Raw genomic sequence first — 19,878 nt, 5'->3', positions numbered from 1 at the left:
CTAGTGAGCAACCAGGAACAACAAGACCAGGAAATGAGCTCCAAAAACGAAGTCTGGTTTTGGCCGCTTGGCAGCTGTACATACACGCCGGGCCATCTAACTGTTACGACATGCCATCTAAGTGTTACGACATAGTAAAGGCCTTTACAGGAAGCGGCCAGGACACATCCATGGTGACGGAACTAAGTCATCAGACTTGGAAATAGCACAAAATTGTCTTAGCACAAATTTGGCCATAAGTCATCAATATTTTACTACGTCAGACACATATTCCAATCCATTGCTCATCATGATATTCAGTAGATATGTTGGGTGAAGGTATATGATCATGAGGACAAAGCCATTTTAAAATCGCTCCATTGGGGGCGCGATAGTGCCAATGCTTGGACCCCTCCCAACGCCGCTTGCAGCTTTAATTTATATTGAATTCCTTAGCTGTGCTTCTGATGGTTTTATTTTCTAGCTTCACCTTTCTTGCTGCACTTAACATGACATCTGACCCTGTCTGGCCTTTCTCTGTTTTCTTGATGAATGTCCTCACCATCTTTCTACCTAAAGAGACCTATAGAATGACCGACATATAGAATGGAATAATTCATAAGATTGTGACATCAATCATGTGTCAGGGGCTGGTTGTCACAAGTGACGACCAGCCCCATTAGCACAGTTTTGCTACATGGGAGGCTAGTGACCACATGGCTTAAACTAGCTAGAAAAAATATTATTGTAAATGTAGCTCTCATTCTCATCAATCTACACACAATACCCCATAATGACAAAGCAAAAACAGGTTTAGAAATTTTTGCAAATTTATTCAAAATAAAAAACTGAAATATCACATTTACATAAGTATACGGACCCTTTGCTATGACACTCAGAATTGATCTCAGGTACCTCCTGTTTCCATCGATCATACTTGAGATGTTTCTACAACTTGTTGGAGTCCACCTGTGGTAAATTCAATTGATTGGACATGATTTAGAAAGGCACACACCCGTTTATATAAGGTCCCACAGTTGACAGAGCAAAAACCAAGCCATGAAGTCGAAGGAAATGTCCGTAGACCTCCGAGACAGGATTGTGTCGAGGAACAGATCTGGGGAAGGGTACAAAAATATTCTCCAGCATTTAAGGTCCAGAAGAAGACAGTGGCCTCCATCATTCTTAAATGGAAGAATTTTGGAACCACTCTTCCTAGAGCTAGCCACCCAACCAAACTCAGCAATCAGGGGAGAAGGGCCTTAGTCAGGGAGGTGACAAAGAAACCGATGGCCACTCTGACAGAGCTCCAGAGTTCCTCTGTGGTGATGGGAGAATCTTCCAGAAGGACAACCATCTCTGCAGCGCTCCACCAATCAGGCCTTTATGGTACAGTGGCCAGACGGAAGACCCTCCTCAGTAAAAAGCACATGACAGCCCACTTGGAGTTTGCCAAAAGGCATCTAAAGGACTCTCAGACTATGAGAAACAAGATTCTCTCGTCTGAGGAAACCAAGATTGAACTCTTTGGCCACAAGCGTCACGACTGCAGGAAACCAGGCACCGCTCATCACCAGGTCAATACCATCCCTACGGTGAAACATGGTGGTGGCAGCATCATGCTGTGGGGATGTTTTTCAGTGGCAGGAACTGGGAGACTAGTCGGGATTGAGGAAAAGATGAACGGAGCAAAGTACAGAGAGATCCTTGATAAAAACCTGTGCCAGAGCACTCAGGACCTCAGACAGGGGCAAAGGTTCACCTTCCAACAGGACAACGATCCTAAGCACACAGCCAAGACAATGCAGGTGTGGCTTCGGGGCAAGTCTGTGAATGTCTGTGAGCAGCCCAGCCACAGCCTGGACTTGAACCCGATCAAACATCTCTGGAGAGACCTGAAAATCGCTGTGCAGCAATGCTCCCCATCCAACCTGACAAAGCTTGAGAGGATCTGCAGAGAAGAATGGGAGAAATACCCCAAATACAGTTGTGCCAAGCTTGTAGCGTCATACCAAAGAAGACTCAAGGTTGTAATTGCTGTAGGTTGTAAATGTAATAACAATTACATTTACTAGGCAACAAAAGCACATAATACAGTATATTTATTGATTTTCTAAAAGTGACAATGGTCAAATTGAACACTGCGGAGTGATAGGAAAAGTGTTCTAAGTTAAAGTGCTCTATCTTACACCCGGCGCAAAGTGGCGCCAAGCGCAATGCAAGTGTCTTTGCTAGTTTCAGACCAACGCAGTTGTCATTTTCCCATCCAGCGCCCACGTTGTTTAAATAGCAAATGCACTTGTGCCCATCTAAGCGCCCATGGTCTTAAAATGAGGTGTGGTCAAGCGCATTGTTGGCACATTGCTATCTTGAGGCAGCGGAAATCGATTGCGCAGTTGACCAACAAAAACCTGGTCTTAAGTCAATGGCGCAGTATTTTACTGTTATTTTAAGGGCACATTATTAAGATAGTAATATGCGCCTACATAGGCGGGTGCACAACGCGCGATATTTTTTAAAAATACATGTCATAATGGTTAGTCATAATATTGGTAATATAATATTAATATAATATTATATAGCCTATATTAACATAATATTCATAATATAATTATTGGTGGAATCCTGCTGTTGCCGTAGATGGTCTGCTTGCGTGCTTTCACTTTGCGCACGAGCCGATCCGTTTCCTCTGCAGAGAAGCGTTCTTTCCTACTACTTGGCCAATCCGCCATTATAATAGCAATCCACCAAAGGTGCAAGCGCACCTGGCTTTTAAAGGGAATGGGAAATGACACTCTGATTGGTTTATTTCATGTTACGCCCAAAACACGCCTATGATTAATTAAGAGACTAAGTACAACCCCTTTGAACCATGCTCCTTACTTTGCACTCAGAGTATCTGCCGTTAAACTAGCAAAAGTGGATTTGGACACGCCCTAAATGCACTTGCGCCATAAACCGTGCGCTTAGATCGTTAAAATAGAGCCCAGTAACGGTCAGTATTCAGAAATATTTTACTGCAGAATGCCCAAAGTGACCAAGCAGAATTGAGCATTAAACTAAGTCATGTAGTAAGTAGTTTGAATGCCCTCCGCATCGGGCATTCAAAGCGTATCTTGCCTAGCCCCTCGGTTATTTTTTTCTTACAGAACAATTTAATACATACCAATGTCCAAAATATTAAAAGCAAAAGTGGGAAAGGACTATATTATCCAACAGCCACATTGGAAAGAAGTCACATGAATTGGCTGATACTGCTTTATCACAATTATTTTTTAATATGATTTTTTAAATATTGCGGTAAAGAGTGATGATTGTGAAGTTGGCGGCAGGCACACTGATTATTTCCAAAGGCTAAGTTCACTTGCTCTGTAAAAAATAAAAAGGTTCCGCCTCCAGCTACAGTACAATATTTAAAAAATGTTCATTCTTAAAAAATTTTAAGGATTATTTGTTTGAATACAAAACAATTTAAATCTGGTTTGATTCATTTGCATGTGCCATGAAACCACCAAGTACATTTGATTGAATCTTGTGGAAAATTATTAGTTTCTGCCAGCATCACTGCTTGGACTCAAAATTATGCATTGGAAGGATCTTTGTTCAGGTTTAAGTTAAATTGTTATCGAGAAATGGTTTTCAGAGAATGTTCAGCAAACACATGCTAAAGCAAGCCTAAACATAAGGACCATAATATAATATAGTGAAGACACATAAGATGCTATGGTTTGGCATTAACACTGGAATAAACAGTAGGTTTTATGTACGGAGTTTCAGTTGGCTGGTATTACCTGTAGTGAGGAGGTGGAAGTTCATTGATGACATTCTGAATGTGCTCTAACTGAACATGCTCCTCTTGAACTGAGACTGCATCCTGCACAAAGTTAGAGAAGATATTATTTACTATACAGAACAAACATTTCTTCATTCTATAATTCAGGGTCACAAGCCCCTGGATTCAGACAAAACAAATGTTAAAGTAAAGTACCAGTCCATTAAAAAAGTTAATTTAGTTACCCTATGATGACTTGGTCAGGACTGAATTCTGAAATAACTATTGGAATACGGAGCCACCGAATAAAAGATTCAGTGTTTCTTGTGCAGTCGTTTATATTTCCAATATTAATTTTATTAACATCTTCCATTTAGCCAATTAGCAGATAATCTTATAAAGACTGATTTACACAATTGCATACAGAAATATAGACAAGAGAGAAAGAGCTTATTAAGTCATTAGGGTCACAATCAATAGTAGCAATTGTAATGGGATTCCCAATCTCCATGCAACAAAGCGGACACTCCACCACTTCAACTTCACTGCAGCCCAAATGACAGAAGTTGGAAGAACCAAGATGAAGACAAATTAACTGATGGCCTTCTGGTAAATGGCTTTATTACCAGGCCAGCTATGGTGACTTTTATCCTTGGAGCCATCATGTGACCTTTTCATGATGAGCAAAATACCAACACTTCTCTGTCTGGGAAAACCAGACCTTGCAATGTGTCCTCTGCCCTCAGGATCTACCATGGTGTGAAAAAGTTGAATCTGTTGTTATAGACTGTATCTACCAATTATGCCTGTGTATGTATAAAGAAAGAAAAACATTTATGTTAGGAATGGGTACGTACGTACGCATGTATGTTCCTAGATAGGTGTATCAATGCAAGAGTCCATATATACATTATAAGGCCAAAGGTATGTGGACACCCTCAAATTAGCGGGTTTGGCTACTTCAGGCACACCCATTGCTAACAGGTGCATAAAATCAAGCATACAGCCATGCAATCCCCATAGACAAACATTGGCAGTAGAATGGTCATACTGAACAGCGTAGTGACTTTCAAAGTGGCACTGTCATAGGATGCCACCTTTCTAACAAGTCAGTTCATCAAATTTCTGCCCAGCTGGCACAATGAACTGTAAGTGCTGTTTAGTGGAAACGTCTAGGAGCAACAGCAGCTCAGCCACAAGACAGTAGGCCGCACAAGTTCACAGAACGGGACCGCCAAGTACTGAAGGTCGTAGTGCATTAAAAATTGCCTGTCCTCGGTTGCAAGACTCCCTACCGAGTTCCAGACTGCCTGTAGAAGCAACGTCAGCCCAAGAACAATTTGTCAGGAGTTTCATGAAAAGAATTTACATGGCCGAGCAGCCGCACAGAAGCCTAAGATCACTGTTACGACCCTTCTAGGGGTTAAGGGTGCAATATTTAAATGATGTTTGGCACCGGGAGATGTAACTAAATATATAAGCTTTCTTGTGAGAACAATGAGAGACACACAAGGCGGACTACGGTGAAGGGGATTTTACTGTGTGGGGGGATCTATTTACAAGTATTTACAGACATTTCCAAACATAAAACACGCCAAGACACACAACCGAGACCAGTAAAAAAAAAAGGGAGTGGTACCGAAAATAACAAACAAATACCCTAACTACGAATTTGTAATATAACTAACCAATTAACAATACAGAAAACAAAACTTGTCTAACTAACCTAACTGCGACCAGCAGTCATAAATACAGGGGGCGACACCACCACTAAACTAATGTGCTTAGACAGAGCCCTTACCCTACGTGTCAACACGTGTATAGGGGCCCCCGGAACTTACCTAACACTGGTCTCTGAAGTGAACCAGGGCGGACGAAATTTTAGACAACACAACTCTCTCAAATAACACACACAACCTAGCATTTGCCCAAACACACAGCACAAATGAGGAAACGGAAGGCTCCTGCAGGAACGAAATGGGGATATTTTAAATTGAGAGCTGAGGCATGATTGGAGGAGACATGATTGCAGGAGGGAGTTGATTGGCGGATGGGGGGGGGATGAGCGGGAGAATTCTGATGATTGACAGCGGGGATGACCAATGGGAATAACGAAGGGCGGAACACGGACTCCTGCGGAAATGACAGCAACCGAGAGAGAGCAGAACGAAAGAGGGGAGAAAAACGCACGCCCGCGTCTCACACGCGAACGTAACAATCACCATGTGCAATGCCAGGCATTGACTGGAATGATGTAAAGCACACCACTATTGGACGCTGGAGCAGTGGAAACACGTTCTCTGGAGGGATGAATCACGTTTCACTGGCAGTATGATGGACAAATTTGAGATTGGCGAATTTGTGGCAACAGTCTGGGGAAGGCTTGTGCTCGTTTCAGCATGACAATGCCCCAGTGCACAAAGTAAGGTCCATAAAGAAATGGTTTGCTGAGGTTCGTGTGGAAAAACTGGACTGGCTTGCAAAGAGCCCTAACCTCAACCCCATTGAACACCTTTAGGAATTGGAACGCCGACAATGAGCCAGGCCTTATCGCCCAACATAAGTGCCCTCCCTCACTTATGCTCTTGTGGCTGAGTGGAAGTGAATTATAGCGGGCTAATATAGCAGTGAAAGGGGGACAAACTCCATATTAATGCCCATGGTTTTGGAATGAGATGTTCAACAAGCACATATGGGTGTGATGTTCATACTTTTGGCCATATAGTGTATTTAAGGAATGAGATTATGTGTTGGAGATATGTGGACATGTTTGTTCTAAGGTTGATGTATGTACCCAAATGTGTGGATTATGAATAGAGGATTTGAAATTCATGGTTATCTGAAAGTATAAAATAATAGTAAGAGGGGCCACTGCCTTTGACTTATACAGGGGAATATGAAATATAGGCAGAAATAATAGAGTCAATCAGAAGAGCATGCAGTCATACTAAGTCTATTCTTTGCTGTCAGCTGTTTTGCGAGTTCCACAAGTTCCACTGCGCCTGCACGGAGAGGAGTGGGTGTATAATTACCATGCAGCCCCCCTATTCCTATAGGAGAAGGGTCTGTTAGTGGCAGTAGGGGGCCAGACCACTGGCCAGGTTAGACCTTGAGTGTGGAAAGCTTGACTGGGAGGATATTTAAGGGGATACCAGAGGAACACTTGAGATCTGCTTTTCTCCTGGTAACATAGTCCTCTCGGTGTGTGTTCATCTTGCTTTGTAAATAAAATGCTTACCTTTTAGCATTGTTGAAACTGCCTATCCTTGGTTATTGCCATATTGTCGTTTGCATGACTCAGACAGCTACATGACTACAAGGTAGGCTCTCAGGCTACTATTACAGGCTTTGCCCAGCCACAGGCTTGCTCTGCCGACCTGCAGCTGGGTACTATTGTTGCTCAAGCAAACAAGCAAGAAAAATGAATTTGACTGTCCATAGTCATTTAAGTTAATATTCTGTTTATAACTTTATTTCCTTATAATTTGAATATCAATATTGCATATCAGAATGTTCAATACGTATGTTTATTCACGAAAGGGGAGCCATATGGATTTCATGACAGCAGATTTATAGATTTTTTTTTTTTTTGTATAATGACCACTGTCATTATGTCAGCAGACATACCACCATGGACCCTGCTCCAGCCTAATGACTGAAGCTAAGCAAGTGTGGGCTTGGTTAGTACCAGGAAGGGAGACCTCCAAGGCAAACTAAGTTGCTGCTGGGAGTGGTGTTGGTGGGCCAGCAGGGGGCAATTTTCCCTCTGGTCAAAAAATACCCAATGCCCCAGTGCAGTGATGGGGACTGAGTTCCTGACTCGTTGTGGTCACTACAGATTCCACGACACTCTTTGCAAAGAATAGGTGGTTCCCTGGTGCAGACAAACTTATCCAGAGCAACTTACACAACTTTTACATTGCATTCATTCACACAGCGAGATATACTGAAGCAATGTAGGTTAAGTACTTTTCTCAAGGGTACAATGGCAGTGTCCTCCCTAGGAATCAACCTGTGACCTTTAGGTTACAAGATCAGTTCCTGTTCTTACCCTCTCCACATCAGCTGATGTGTTTTCACACATTGATGGTGGCTGAGATGAGTTTCCCCCTGATTACTTTAAAGCACTTTGAGCGACTGAAAAAATACTATATAAATGAAATGTTTCACTATGCCATTTCCAGTGTTCTAGTGTTCTACTTTTTAAGTTACTGTAGCTACCTTGCAAACGGCACATTTAAAAAATATTTTTAGCTAGGTCTGGAGATCATCTACCAACATACAAACAATTAGGAGTTCTATCATGTATACAATAAGTCATTAACCCCTTAGCGCACAAGCCAAATCTTGCCAATCCTTGCCCATTTAGGGGGTACCCTATTTAAAACTTTATAACTCCAGATGTGAACGCCAGAGAGACTTGAAAATGGCTTAAATGAAGCAAGACATTTGTACAATTTACAATACAAATGCAGATTAGTTTATATTCATAATTTTGGAAGACATAAAGTGCCACAAATGCAATTGTCTAGACAAAAAATCAAAAATGAATTAGCAATTTTTTAGATTGCAATGAAATACTGATAAATTGTATATATATACAGCAGGTTAAACTATACATGTGCTAGATCAAAAACTTCTTTTCCACAAGTTCATAAAATCTAAGGGTGGATATGTAGAACTATTATAGATGTATGAAACAAAAACTAAGCAGCATCTCCAAATCTATCCAAAATGTCTAAATTATGCATTGCTGCAAATCACAACATATTCACGTATTTCACTACAAATCAACTGTTTTGACTCAAGAAACTCACTATTGCATCATTTTCACGTGGGAATTACAAGCTTTCAGTCAGTACAGTGGTCTAAAATATCTAGGGGTGCAGAAACATATCCAAAATTTCTCCAAAATTGAATAAAATGCTTTTGTCCATTATAAAGCATATAAATGAGGTTCTTATGATGGTGTAAGATGAAACATTGCTATCAGATCCAAAACTATTGTCACACAATGCGGTACAGTACCTAAATGTGTAATAATTAACTATTGCATGTGTTTCTATACTCTGTTCTGTATGTTTTCTTTTATGGGGTTGGAACAACATGAAAACAATTTTCAACCGTCCACCACATTTTGGCAATGTTCCAACTCTTACCTCATCACTGTTGCATGCTTCACAAAAACTATTACACTACTAACTAACACTTACATTACAGTGTGAAATATCCACATTATGTAATACCACTAACCTATTTAAACGCACTCAATTTCAAAAATAACGTCTATAACCAAAATATTTTGAGCAGTAATACTTACATAGCGATGATGAAATCTATGTTCAGTAGTTGGAGACAGTAAATCAATTGATACTGTTCTATTCGCTTCTATTTTCCTCCAGAAAACTATGTCAGATAGGTCTATCAGTAAACATATGGCTTAGCTATGCCCAGAAGTCCTCAATAATAATAGTATTTTCCAAGAAATCGCGAAAAATCGTTGACCATGTTTCGTTAGGTGCAGCATCTTTTACTGCTACCACAGAGTGAATGTGTAAGTGAATGCGATGATAAGAAAATGTTTGGTTACGCTGACCTATAAACCCTATTCCAAAAGCAAAATTAGACATGTTATAATGAATTGTCAATCAAGCCAGACTGTAATAAAAAGGGCGACAACGCGGTAAATAACACGTGTGGTATTATGCACAGCTAATTTGGAAGATACCCAGGCATCACAAATGCGCCTATATTTCACAAACGGATTGTCCAAGACAATATATGACCACTCAGTCTCAAAAGGGACATCTCTACGTGTAAAACCAATTTTAAGGTTGTATATTTATTCAATATTTAGTTCCAGATATTGACTGTAAAATGACATGGTATCATTCTTTAAAAACTTTTTCTTGTTTATTTCCTTATTTAGTGAGCAGCGTTTTCACTGCTGTCTTGGCATATCTTAGGGCTATTGTCGGGTTTATCTTGTTGCTATGACGGAATACAATTTTTAGTGGTGAAAGAATATTTTTATGAATGCAAAGATAGACAATATTGTCCATTATGTCATGGGTGGGGGGTGTAGTTGCAAATGAGACTGCAGGGAGAGGGTGCCTGTTAAATGAATGACCAGAGCGAAACTCTAAACTAAAACAACACGTTTCTGTTTTTAACTCATTTATTGCAATAGCACCAAATGTCTGAGTTCAGTAATCTCAGCACGCCAGCGTGCTGGCCACTAGGGGCATTGGACTAAGCGGTTAAGTAGCAGTCTTGATCTAAATGTCAATAGACATAATAAGTTTTAATAACTTTAATAACTTTTTTGCCAAACTGTTTTGAAATTATAGTTTTTGTGAGAAGGCACGCCCACTGAAAATTAGTGAGTAGTTTCCTACACCATCGAAAGGCACATGGAAACTTGTGGAAACTTTGACAGGAAGCGGTCCGGCAGACCCAAATCCACAACAGAATCAGAAGACAAGTTTCTGAGAGTCAACAGCTTGCGTGATAGGCAGCTCACAGGACAACAGCTTCAAGGACAGCTTAACAGTGGTCGAAGTAACCAAGTCTCAGTTTCAACAGGAAGAGAAGACTTCGAACTGCAGGTTTGACAGGTCAAGCGGAAGTACGAAAGCCATTGCTAAACAGGCTAAATAAGAAAAAGAGGCTTACATGGGCCATGAAGCACCGGCAGTGCTGAAGACTGTAAGAAGGTCTTATGGACCGGTGAATCAAAATTTGAAGTCTTCGGTTCATCACGCAGGGTTTTAACACCCCGTCAAATAGGTGGAAGCAGGGTTCCTCAATGTGTGACACCAACTGTCAAACATGGAGGAGGAAACATGATGGTCTGGGGCTTTTTGCTGGATACAGAGTTGGTGACTTGCACAGAGTGACTGGCACCCTGAACTAAAAGGGTTATCACAGCATTTTGCAGCGCCATGCAATACCCTCTGGTCAAAGCCTAGTTGTTCAGGGGTTCATCCTACAGCAAGATAATGACCCAGAATATATCTCCAGGCTATGTCAGAACTATCTAAGAAGAAAAGAACAAGATGGTAGGCTTCAAATCATGGCCAGCACAGTCTCCGGACTTAAACCCCATTGAGCTGGCTTGGGTTGAACTGGACAGAAGGGTGAAAGCAAAGCAACCCACAAGTGCAACATATTTGTGGGAACTTCTGCAACAGTGTTGGGAAGATCTTTCCGAACAATATTTGATTTCCATTGTAGAATGAATGCCACGAGTGTGTTCAGCTGTTATCTGCAAAAGGTGGCTACTTTGATGAGTCAAAAAATTTGAATAAATTGTGTTAAACAGAACGATTCCATGATTTCTTTTTAATCTCCAATTGTTTATTTGTTCTAAGCTTTAATTTCAGAGTACGTTGAGACAACTGTGTAAATTTCAATAAAAACTGGAAAAATGGAGGTGTTCTAAAACTTTTGACTGGTAGTGTATATCAATGCAAGTTACAAGCAAATCGATCACCTTCAGAGAAGTTGTCATTTAAGCATACTTCAGAAAATTCATAATAGCAAAAAATCTAACCATACTCACTTTAATAGCTTTTTTTATTCGGAATGAGGAAAGGAATCCAAAAACACTAGCCCCATCTTTCTACGATAATTGGTTCAAAACTTATGATTGTTTAAATATTGGTCATCTTCACTGCTTGGATAATAATAATAATAATAATCAGAAGGAAAACAATAGGGCTCCAGCAGCTTTTCTGCTCAGACCCATAAAAATAGCTGCAGGCAGTGACTCCCTGGTCCAAGCAGCATCTCAAGAGTTGCCAAGCACAGAGACTCTATGAACATGGTTGGACCATGTTCATCAACTTATGGACATCTCTGACTAAAAATTGATTTTTTAAATTAATTTTTAAAAATATATTTTGATCTGTATAGATCCAATATGGTTAGATTGAGCTAAACCATTATGACTGGAGTCTTGATCTAACTGTCAATGTGCGTTCAAAGTTTCACAACTTTATGAAAAACGTCTAGATTCCGTCTATCTATCTATCTATCTATTTGGGCTTTAGCTCACTCAGAATTCTGCTCTCGTCACATGTTCATTTGTATGAGACAGCCATTGAGATTAAAAATAACCGGAGACAGCTTTCGCTTCTCAGTGCCATGTACTCTTATGGAAGCTGCTCAATGACACATGAAACCAATTCATGGATGCTGCCATGTTTGACTATGGGGCATTTTGGCACCAGAGCATGTGCAGGGGGACCTAAACTAAATGCAATGTACATATCTAGATTCCATCTATATTTGAGCTTGTGCTCAGTGGGAAATGTTCTCTTGTTGCAAATTCAGTCCGCTGCCGCGGTGAGAGATCTCCCCGGCAGAGGCAAATTTGCATATATTTTTTTGTATTTTCACGGGACCTTTTTTTGTTGTTTGCAAAAATCCACCAGGTGGCAAATGTGAGCGCTCAAAACTTTGAAAAATTTCTGACAATTTACACATCAATCGACTCACGAGCAAACTAGAACACTGGCTTGTGTCAAATTACCGCTGCTCTTATTTTAACAGGAAAGGAGAGTAAATTTTTAGCGATAAGCTGTAAATAGGGACATATACCGTAAAATCTTATGTGTATTTCAGTGAAATGTATGTCTGTAAACAGTTATTCAATTAACTTTGTGGTCAGTCAGTGAAACTTAACAATAGCCTAGTCAGATAGTTTTGAGCACAGTCTAACGTCATCCCTTAGTTTCACTTACAGGGGAGAGTGTTAGGGTATAAATGGTTTGTACACTGCTGCTACAGTCACCATTTGAAGACTGTAGCCCTATACCAAATGATTAATGTAAACGAAACTGGTCACATGCATTGATTTATAAGCACACACATTGGTCTGTATAGTTGGCTATTTGTTTTTGCTATTTAGTTTTGTGTTTGTTTTCAATACATAAATAGGCTATAGACAAATTAATTAAAATGTTCATTTATTTTATGCAAGATAACCTAATCTTTGTCGAAATGGAATGGTCTATTGTCAATGAGATAAATGCACCGCTTTGCAATGCTGTGCAATGTTTGAAATAAAATTTTACAGTGCTAGGCTAAATATTTTCTGAGAAAATTAGGAAGATTGAAAAACATTGTTACAGACTCTCCCCAATGCACTGAGTCGCATAGCTACTGGCTAACATTAATGCAATGCAACTAAGTGCTGAACGTTTCATAATACAGAGAACAATAATTAGAAACAGCTTCAGTGGCTCAGAATGGTTAGGAATTCTCAAAACTGATCAAGTGACTCACTGACTCTAACTCAGAGAAGTGTTTCTTGTGATAGGCTAGTTGAACGGATAGCATATCACTTCACTGCTAGCTTTTGAAGTTTACTGGTTGTACAACCCTGCATCATGCAATGCATAGCAATATTATCACATCATAAAAATGCATTACAGGGCTCGACATTGATGGTAATTCCGAGCTACCAATCCATCACAAATGGACAGTTTTGGCTACATCTTTTTGCTAAGTGGTTGTCGGCCAGGTCGGTTCAACATTACCAGTTCCAGTTTCTTTTTATTAGGTCTATAGAGTTCAATGGAGTGACGCCAAACTGGCAGGTCAGTTCAAGGACATTGCAGCGTAGGTATGAACGCATTTTCAGGTTCATGATTAAAATGTTGGACGTGTGACATTTTACAATTGTGCACCTGTTGTTCCCTAACCTAAATGCAAGCATAGCATCTAAAAACGCAACTAAAAGCACAAAAGGCACAATTACGACTTCACTCTTCTCTCACAAAAGAGTTGATTGGGCTTGTAGTGGCAGATTTTCAGTCTATGTTTCATTTTTTAATTAAGCCACTTCTCTCAACGTGGGAAGTAGAAGGGTTCTGACTCGTATCCATAGGCTATACACGCCAAATTATCTACATGCTATGATGCAGGCTACTTACTCAGGACTCCAGGAATAATGTTGATGTTGTTTTATTTTTCAAGTTCGGCAATCATCAATCCAACAGGATCAGTGACTCAGTAGGTAAGTACATCATTCTTTGTCTAACAGTCTTTGTTTTCAGTAACAGAACAGGCTAGGATGACGGTCAAAAAGTTGTATGCTTCTATACTGCGTGCACCTTGTCTCATCACTGAATCATTAACTCTAGGTTCTAGGTTTCTATACATGCGCAGTATAAATATCTAAACTAACCAACAAACTATCAATATATAAAAACTTAAATCCTCTGTTCTTTCACTATATTCACTTATGGACAAAATACTAAATTATATTATACAAAAAATAGAAATCTATTCAAAATATATTTTCACTGGTATTGGCTCTTACATTTCCAGCCCCTAATTAGAAGGCATGCAGACTGACAATTACTCAATAAACAAACTAGAGCCAAATAAATTCTCCAAACATAAAGCATTATCTTATCAAAGCTAAGCAAATATCACTATTGAAGTATGGAACATGTACAGAAAAACACTACAACATGAAAACTCAAGTGCCTATCTCACAGATGAGGCACAGCTTGTCCACAGGTCTTTCCAATGTGATCGTCTTTGTCTTGACCAGCACATGTTGAACAAGACCTTTTGCATCAGGAATGATCTGAGTGACTCTTCCCAACACCCACAAGCTCTGTGGTGCTGAATTGTCCATGATCATGACAATGTCTCCTGTGGCCAGGTTCTTCTTGATCTGAGTCCACTTTTGACACTCTTGGAGCAGAGGCAGGTACTCACACACCCATCGCTTCCAAAACAAGTCGGCAAGATATTGTACTTGCTTCTACCTTCGGTGTGCGTATGAGTCCTCCTTCCTGAACAGTCCCAGTGGCATGACCGGCTGTTTCTTCATCAGTAGTAAGTGGTTAGGAGTCAATGCCTCAAGATCTGAAAGATTGTCTGTTGATGTAGTAAGTGGTCTGTCATTCAATATTGATTCCACTTTATTCCAATAGCAATGTTTGTAGACATTCATCGCTGACTGTTTGTTCCATCAGCACAGACTTCATTATCTTCCTCACGGATCTAATCTGTCTCTCCCATATTCCTCCAAAGTGAGAACCGGCAGGTGGATTGAACACCCACTGTATTCCCCTTTGCATGAGTGCATCTTGTATTTTCGACTGGTTCCACTGTTGAATGGCTCCTCGCAGCTCAAGTTCAGCGGCAACAAAATTAGTTCCATTATCTGAGCACATAACGGATACTTGTCCCCTTCTGCACACAAAGCAATGGATTGCATTCAGGCAAGAGTCAGTGTCCAGTGTGTGCGCTACTTGCACTGCTCTAGTCGTGAGGCAGGTAAACAGTACACCATATCTTTTCACAGTGCTGCAACCCTGTTTCACATCAAATGGTCCAAAGTAGTCAACCCCTACGTTTGTGAAGGGTGGTTTGTCAGGTAACAGTCTGTCTTGCCATCTTCTGTCCTAGAGCCTTGCCTATAAATTTTCTGCAGATCACACATCTTGACAGAAACTTCCTCACTATTGAGTTCGCTGAGGGGATCCAATATCTCTGACGCAGTTGTGAGAGCATATAGTTCCTTCCGCAGTGTCCGATCTTCTCATGAGTGTCTTGCAGAATCAACGTAGTGACGTGCAAGTCCTTCGGGATGATGGCTGGATGCTTCACATGCTCCGGCATCGCAGACGCGCAGAGACGGCCTCCAACTCTCAGTACTCCGTCTTGAATCACTGGATCAAGTTTTGTCAAATGACTACTTCTCTTCACATTGCTGCCTCTCTTCAGCATGGAGATTTCTTCATGAAATCGTTGGTTTTGGCTGAACTTGATAATCTCCATCTCTGCTCTTGTCAAACATTCCACAGTCAGAACATTCTTCTTCAGTGTTGACTTGTCATCATGTCTTTTCTGGTTCGCAGTTGTCATTTGACAGTTGGGATCTGTCTGTAAATCTCCATTCTTTTTCCTGCAGCGCTGTAGAAGTAGATCCTTGAATCTGAGAACCCAGGCCACAGCTCTTTTCAATCGGTACCAGCTGGAGTAATGGTTGATCAGCTTGCTCACAGCCCTTGTGTCTTCGGCTGCGTGCGTGAGATGTACTAAGTGTCTCACCTCACTGTCGTCTCCTTCAATCTTCAATTCATCAGGTCTATCCGGCCATGACACTCTGGTTCTTGCAGGAAAGCTGGACCATGAAACCAGCTCAGGCTCTTAATGAACTTGGTTGGTGTAAGCCTTTCAGATTGATCATGAATTTGAATGAGTCAGACTCGGTGCACCACAACACTCCTAAAGCCCTTTCCACAGGAAGGGCATCGTGGGTCAAATCCAGGTCTCTCACTTCTTTGGCTCTCACAGACTGGAACAGAGGCAAGAAACGCGCGACTGTTGCTTGTCCATTTCGTCAGGTGAAATCCTCCACCAGCACACAATGCTGTGAGGTCTTCGCACAATGCGACAGCTTGAGTGTCATTGGCGACTTACTTCAGACGATCATCAACATATAAGTTCTTGAGAACTGTATCTACAGCCTCAGGTGATTACTTGCAGTGGTTTTCTTCGGCTGTTCTTCAAAGAGTGAAATTGGCACAGCTGGGGGAGAAAGTCGCACCAAAGAGATGAACAACCATCTTGAATTCAGCTATGTCCTGACTAAGGTCTCCTTCAGGCCACCACAGGAAGCGCAGAAGGTCAGTGTCTACCTCAGGGACCCGCACTTGATAGTACATTGCCTCAATATCAGCCATCATGGTGATTGTTTCCTGTCTGAAACGTGTCATCACTCCAACAAGGGAGTTGGTTAGGTCTGGTCCTTGTAGAAGCTCACTGTTCAATTGGACTCCTTGATAGCTGGCGGCACAGTCAAACACCATACGCAGCTTCTTCTTTTGTGGATGGTATACTCCGTGGTGGGGAATGTACCATACTTTACCACCCTGGCAATTCAGCAGTCGGTACTTTCGCTGCATATCCTTTGTTCACCATGTTACTTATGAAGCAGGTGTATTCTCCATGGAACGCAGGATTCTTCTTCAGTTTGTTCTTGGGGTTTAGCGCTGCAGCACTTCGGTTGTTCGGCATTTGGACACTTGTTTTCTTCATGGGAAGAGCTATGTAGCGATGTCTATCCACAAAGCGTGCAGAGCCTGACACAGAGTCCATGGAGCGGTGATCCTCTTGTGACATCTCTGACTTGTCACCTCAATTGCGTTCAGAGAAGTCATGGTTATATTGCTGTATGAGTAGCTGTTCCATGCTCTCAATGGCAATTCTGTTGACTGCAGCACATGATTGTGCATTGTCATCCAATGTGGTGTCAGTTGGCTCTTCGAGTGGACCGTTCAGAATCCACCCAAGAGCAGTCTTTACCGCATATGGTCCATTGGCCTGGCTATGGATCACTTTCCACGGCTCTAAGACTTTGTGTTCCCTGGTTCTAATGAGAAGTTCCACCTCAGCGTCAATGTGAGGCAACCTTACTTCACCGAGGTATGGCCAACAACATCCTTTTGTAGTGGAACGTTCTCCCTGGAAACGGGTATGCTTCTCTGTGTGAACACCTTGGATAGCTCAATGAAGTTGAAGGATGAAGGGTGTAGCTCTCCACTCGCTTCTTAGAATTGATGGTGCTCAACATAAGCTCTGTCCTTCTGCCTTGAACATTCAGCTGCTTTGCCAGTGCCTCAGTACAAAATGTTGCAGAGCTGCCCGAGTCCATGAACACATAGGAGGCTTCCACAACTTTGTTGCTCTTCTTGGATTTCACTCTGACGGGCACGATAGCAAGTACTCAGTTGCCTCCGGCCCCAGTGCAAGCACTTGTCTCTTGATAGAGCAGTGCATACACACTGGCAGCGTTTCTTTCGTTGATGGCTTCATATGCTCCAGTCTTCTTCTCTTTTGCACCTTTGTCTTGCTTTGAGAAGTTACATTCTTTGCTTAGGTGACCTTTCACCAGTCAGCCAAAGCAAAATCCATTTTTCTTCAGAAACTCTACTCTGTACTTATGTGGTTTTTCTCTGAGCTTGCGACATTCTTCCAGTGTGTGATTCTTTTCACAAAACACACACGGCACAGGGCTATTGTCACCAGCCGTGTTTTAGTCTGTGGCCGTCTTGGCAGGGTTCTGCATCTTCAACCATTGAAGGACTATGGGTGATACCTATAATTTAGTGCATCAGAAACATTTTTTTCTGTTAGCCTAACCGTGTTTATGATATAGCATTTCTGTGGTCATGAGGTAGCTTTCTGTAACAAAGTGCGATATACCGAAACGGATGCACATCGTTGAGTCACAGCAATATTTCTAAAATAATTGGGTCAAGGGGCTGCCTAAACTGGCTGTGCACCCCCTGCCCTCATGCTACGCCACTGGGCAGTGGTCAAAGAAAACGTGTGCAATGATTTAAAAATGGTAATAAATAACTTATCGCCTATATATAATAATAATAATATAATAATAATAAAAACTATCATTTAGAAATACAACTGTTGGAATTGATTCAGCTGCGTACTTTATTTCAAGAAACTAGTTTTGCAACATAGCCTATTGTTTCATAATATGTATGAAATTAGGTTGCTGTGGGAGCAGAAATCTATGCGGTAATTTTGGACGGTAACAGGAAGCAATAAAAACACGGCCTTTCTAATGTTAAACAACCACATACATACTCATATAAAAACCCATAGAAACATTTTCTAATGTTCTATTTGCTCAAAGATTTTCAAGAAAGCAAGTGAAATGATCTTAACTAAATTTAATTTGGAGATCTCATTTCACCCTGCACCAAGCAGGTTCCTTTTGTTTCACAAATGAGTGATTAGCGGTGTAAATCGAACAATCTGTCAAAGAAATTGTTACATTATGCTATCGATTGCTTGAAGAGATATAGATAATCAGGTATGTAGTGTAGTGCTCATTATCTAGGCTTCACCAAGATCTTGTCTACACTGTGGTAGAAAGCATTTTACTTTTACAAATGGGTGTTTTAAAAAAAAAAAATTACAATGAAAAGGAGACGAGTCTTTTCGATTCCCAGTTCCGAACCTGCTGCCAGTGTGCGATGATGCATATCCCTCAGGAAGTCAAACCGGTTTTGGCGATTTTTCAGAAAACGTAGTTTGATTGTTTATTTCCCATGTATAATGGCATAAATGGTACAGTATAATCAAATAACAATATATCAATTGCTGACTTTCCAGAAAATAACAGTTGTTTCCTTTAATAAGATGTTAAAAATGAGCTGCTTCCCTCAGCATGTAAATAATATCATTGGGGGGGAAAGGCGTCATTGTTTGTGCAACTTTTGGTTCATATTTTTCCTTCAACAACATGAACCAATATTTGCTGTTATTTGTTCAATAAAATGTATTTACTGTGTGCATTTACTCATATTGTTATGAAATGTGACATTTAAAGAAATATGTAGCCTACTCTCAAACCGCTATAAGTGCCAGAACGTCTCAGTTTCAACCATAGCAGCCCCAAGGCTTTAAAATTCCATTGCAGTTGGAGACTCAAACCAACCAGGCTCACATCTCCTTTTTCACCGTAATTTAAAAAATGTCCATTCATAAAACTAAAATGCTTTATTCCTCATGGTAGCAAGACCCCAGCTCGGGAGACCCTTTTTATCGGAATTGAACAACCAGGATGATGACAAAAGAGCTTGCCTACAATTTGAATTAAATTTCATTTCACCAATAAAAAATCCCTTCAGAGGTTTTATAGAATAAGATAACAAATGCCATATTCTTTTTCTTTTTTTGTGACATTTTGCTTCTGAAATTGCTGTATAAGTTGCTCAGGACGCTGGCAGCTTAACATTTTAGGACACCTAAATATATGAAAGCATAAATACATAATAACCAAAAAACATAAAAATTTCACAGCAAGTTTCTTGTAAGAAAAATGTGTAGCCTAATAATACCCTCAATGAGGTTAGATTTTTTATAATGACTGAATTGATTTTGGTGCAGCGCTAGCTACAGGGACACAAATCCTCGTAAACCAAGTCAAATTACCTGTTAAAGTGAGCCCAGATGCCAGTTTTGTTTTAATGCTTTTGGGTCGAACGCCCATGAATACATTGCGGGCAGAAAGCGTCACATCTGCAACTAGAGTGATTACACAGGGAGAGGGAAGCCGATAATAAATTGTA

General features: G+C 40.7%; 1 protein-coding gene across 2 annotated transcripts in view; it reads right to left on the bottom strand.

Annotated features, from left to right (window-relative positions):
* The window catches only part of LOC118235584 (rho GTPase-activating protein 31-like), a 221,010-nt gene that overhangs the window by 121,354 nt on the left and 79,778 nt on the right, over window positions 1-19,878 (bottom strand). For both annotated transcript variants that reach the window (XM_035433061.1, XM_035433062.1), the window contains exon 4: window positions 3,771-3,853. In XM_035433061.1, coding sequence (XP_035288952.1) covers window positions 3,771-3,853 — 83 coding nt within the window. The remainder of the gene's footprint in view (window positions 1-3,770; window positions 3,854-19,878) is intronic.

This window comes from Anguilla anguilla, chromosome 9, assembly GCF_013347855.1.
Source record: "Anguilla anguilla isolate fAngAng1 chromosome 9, fAngAng1.pri, whole genome shotgun sequence".
NCBI lineage: Eukaryota > Metazoa > Chordata > Actinopteri > Anguilliformes > Anguillidae > Anguilla > Anguilla anguilla.
Note: the sequence above shows the minus strand (reverse complement) of the source record. Positions and strands in the feature narration are given on the sequence as shown.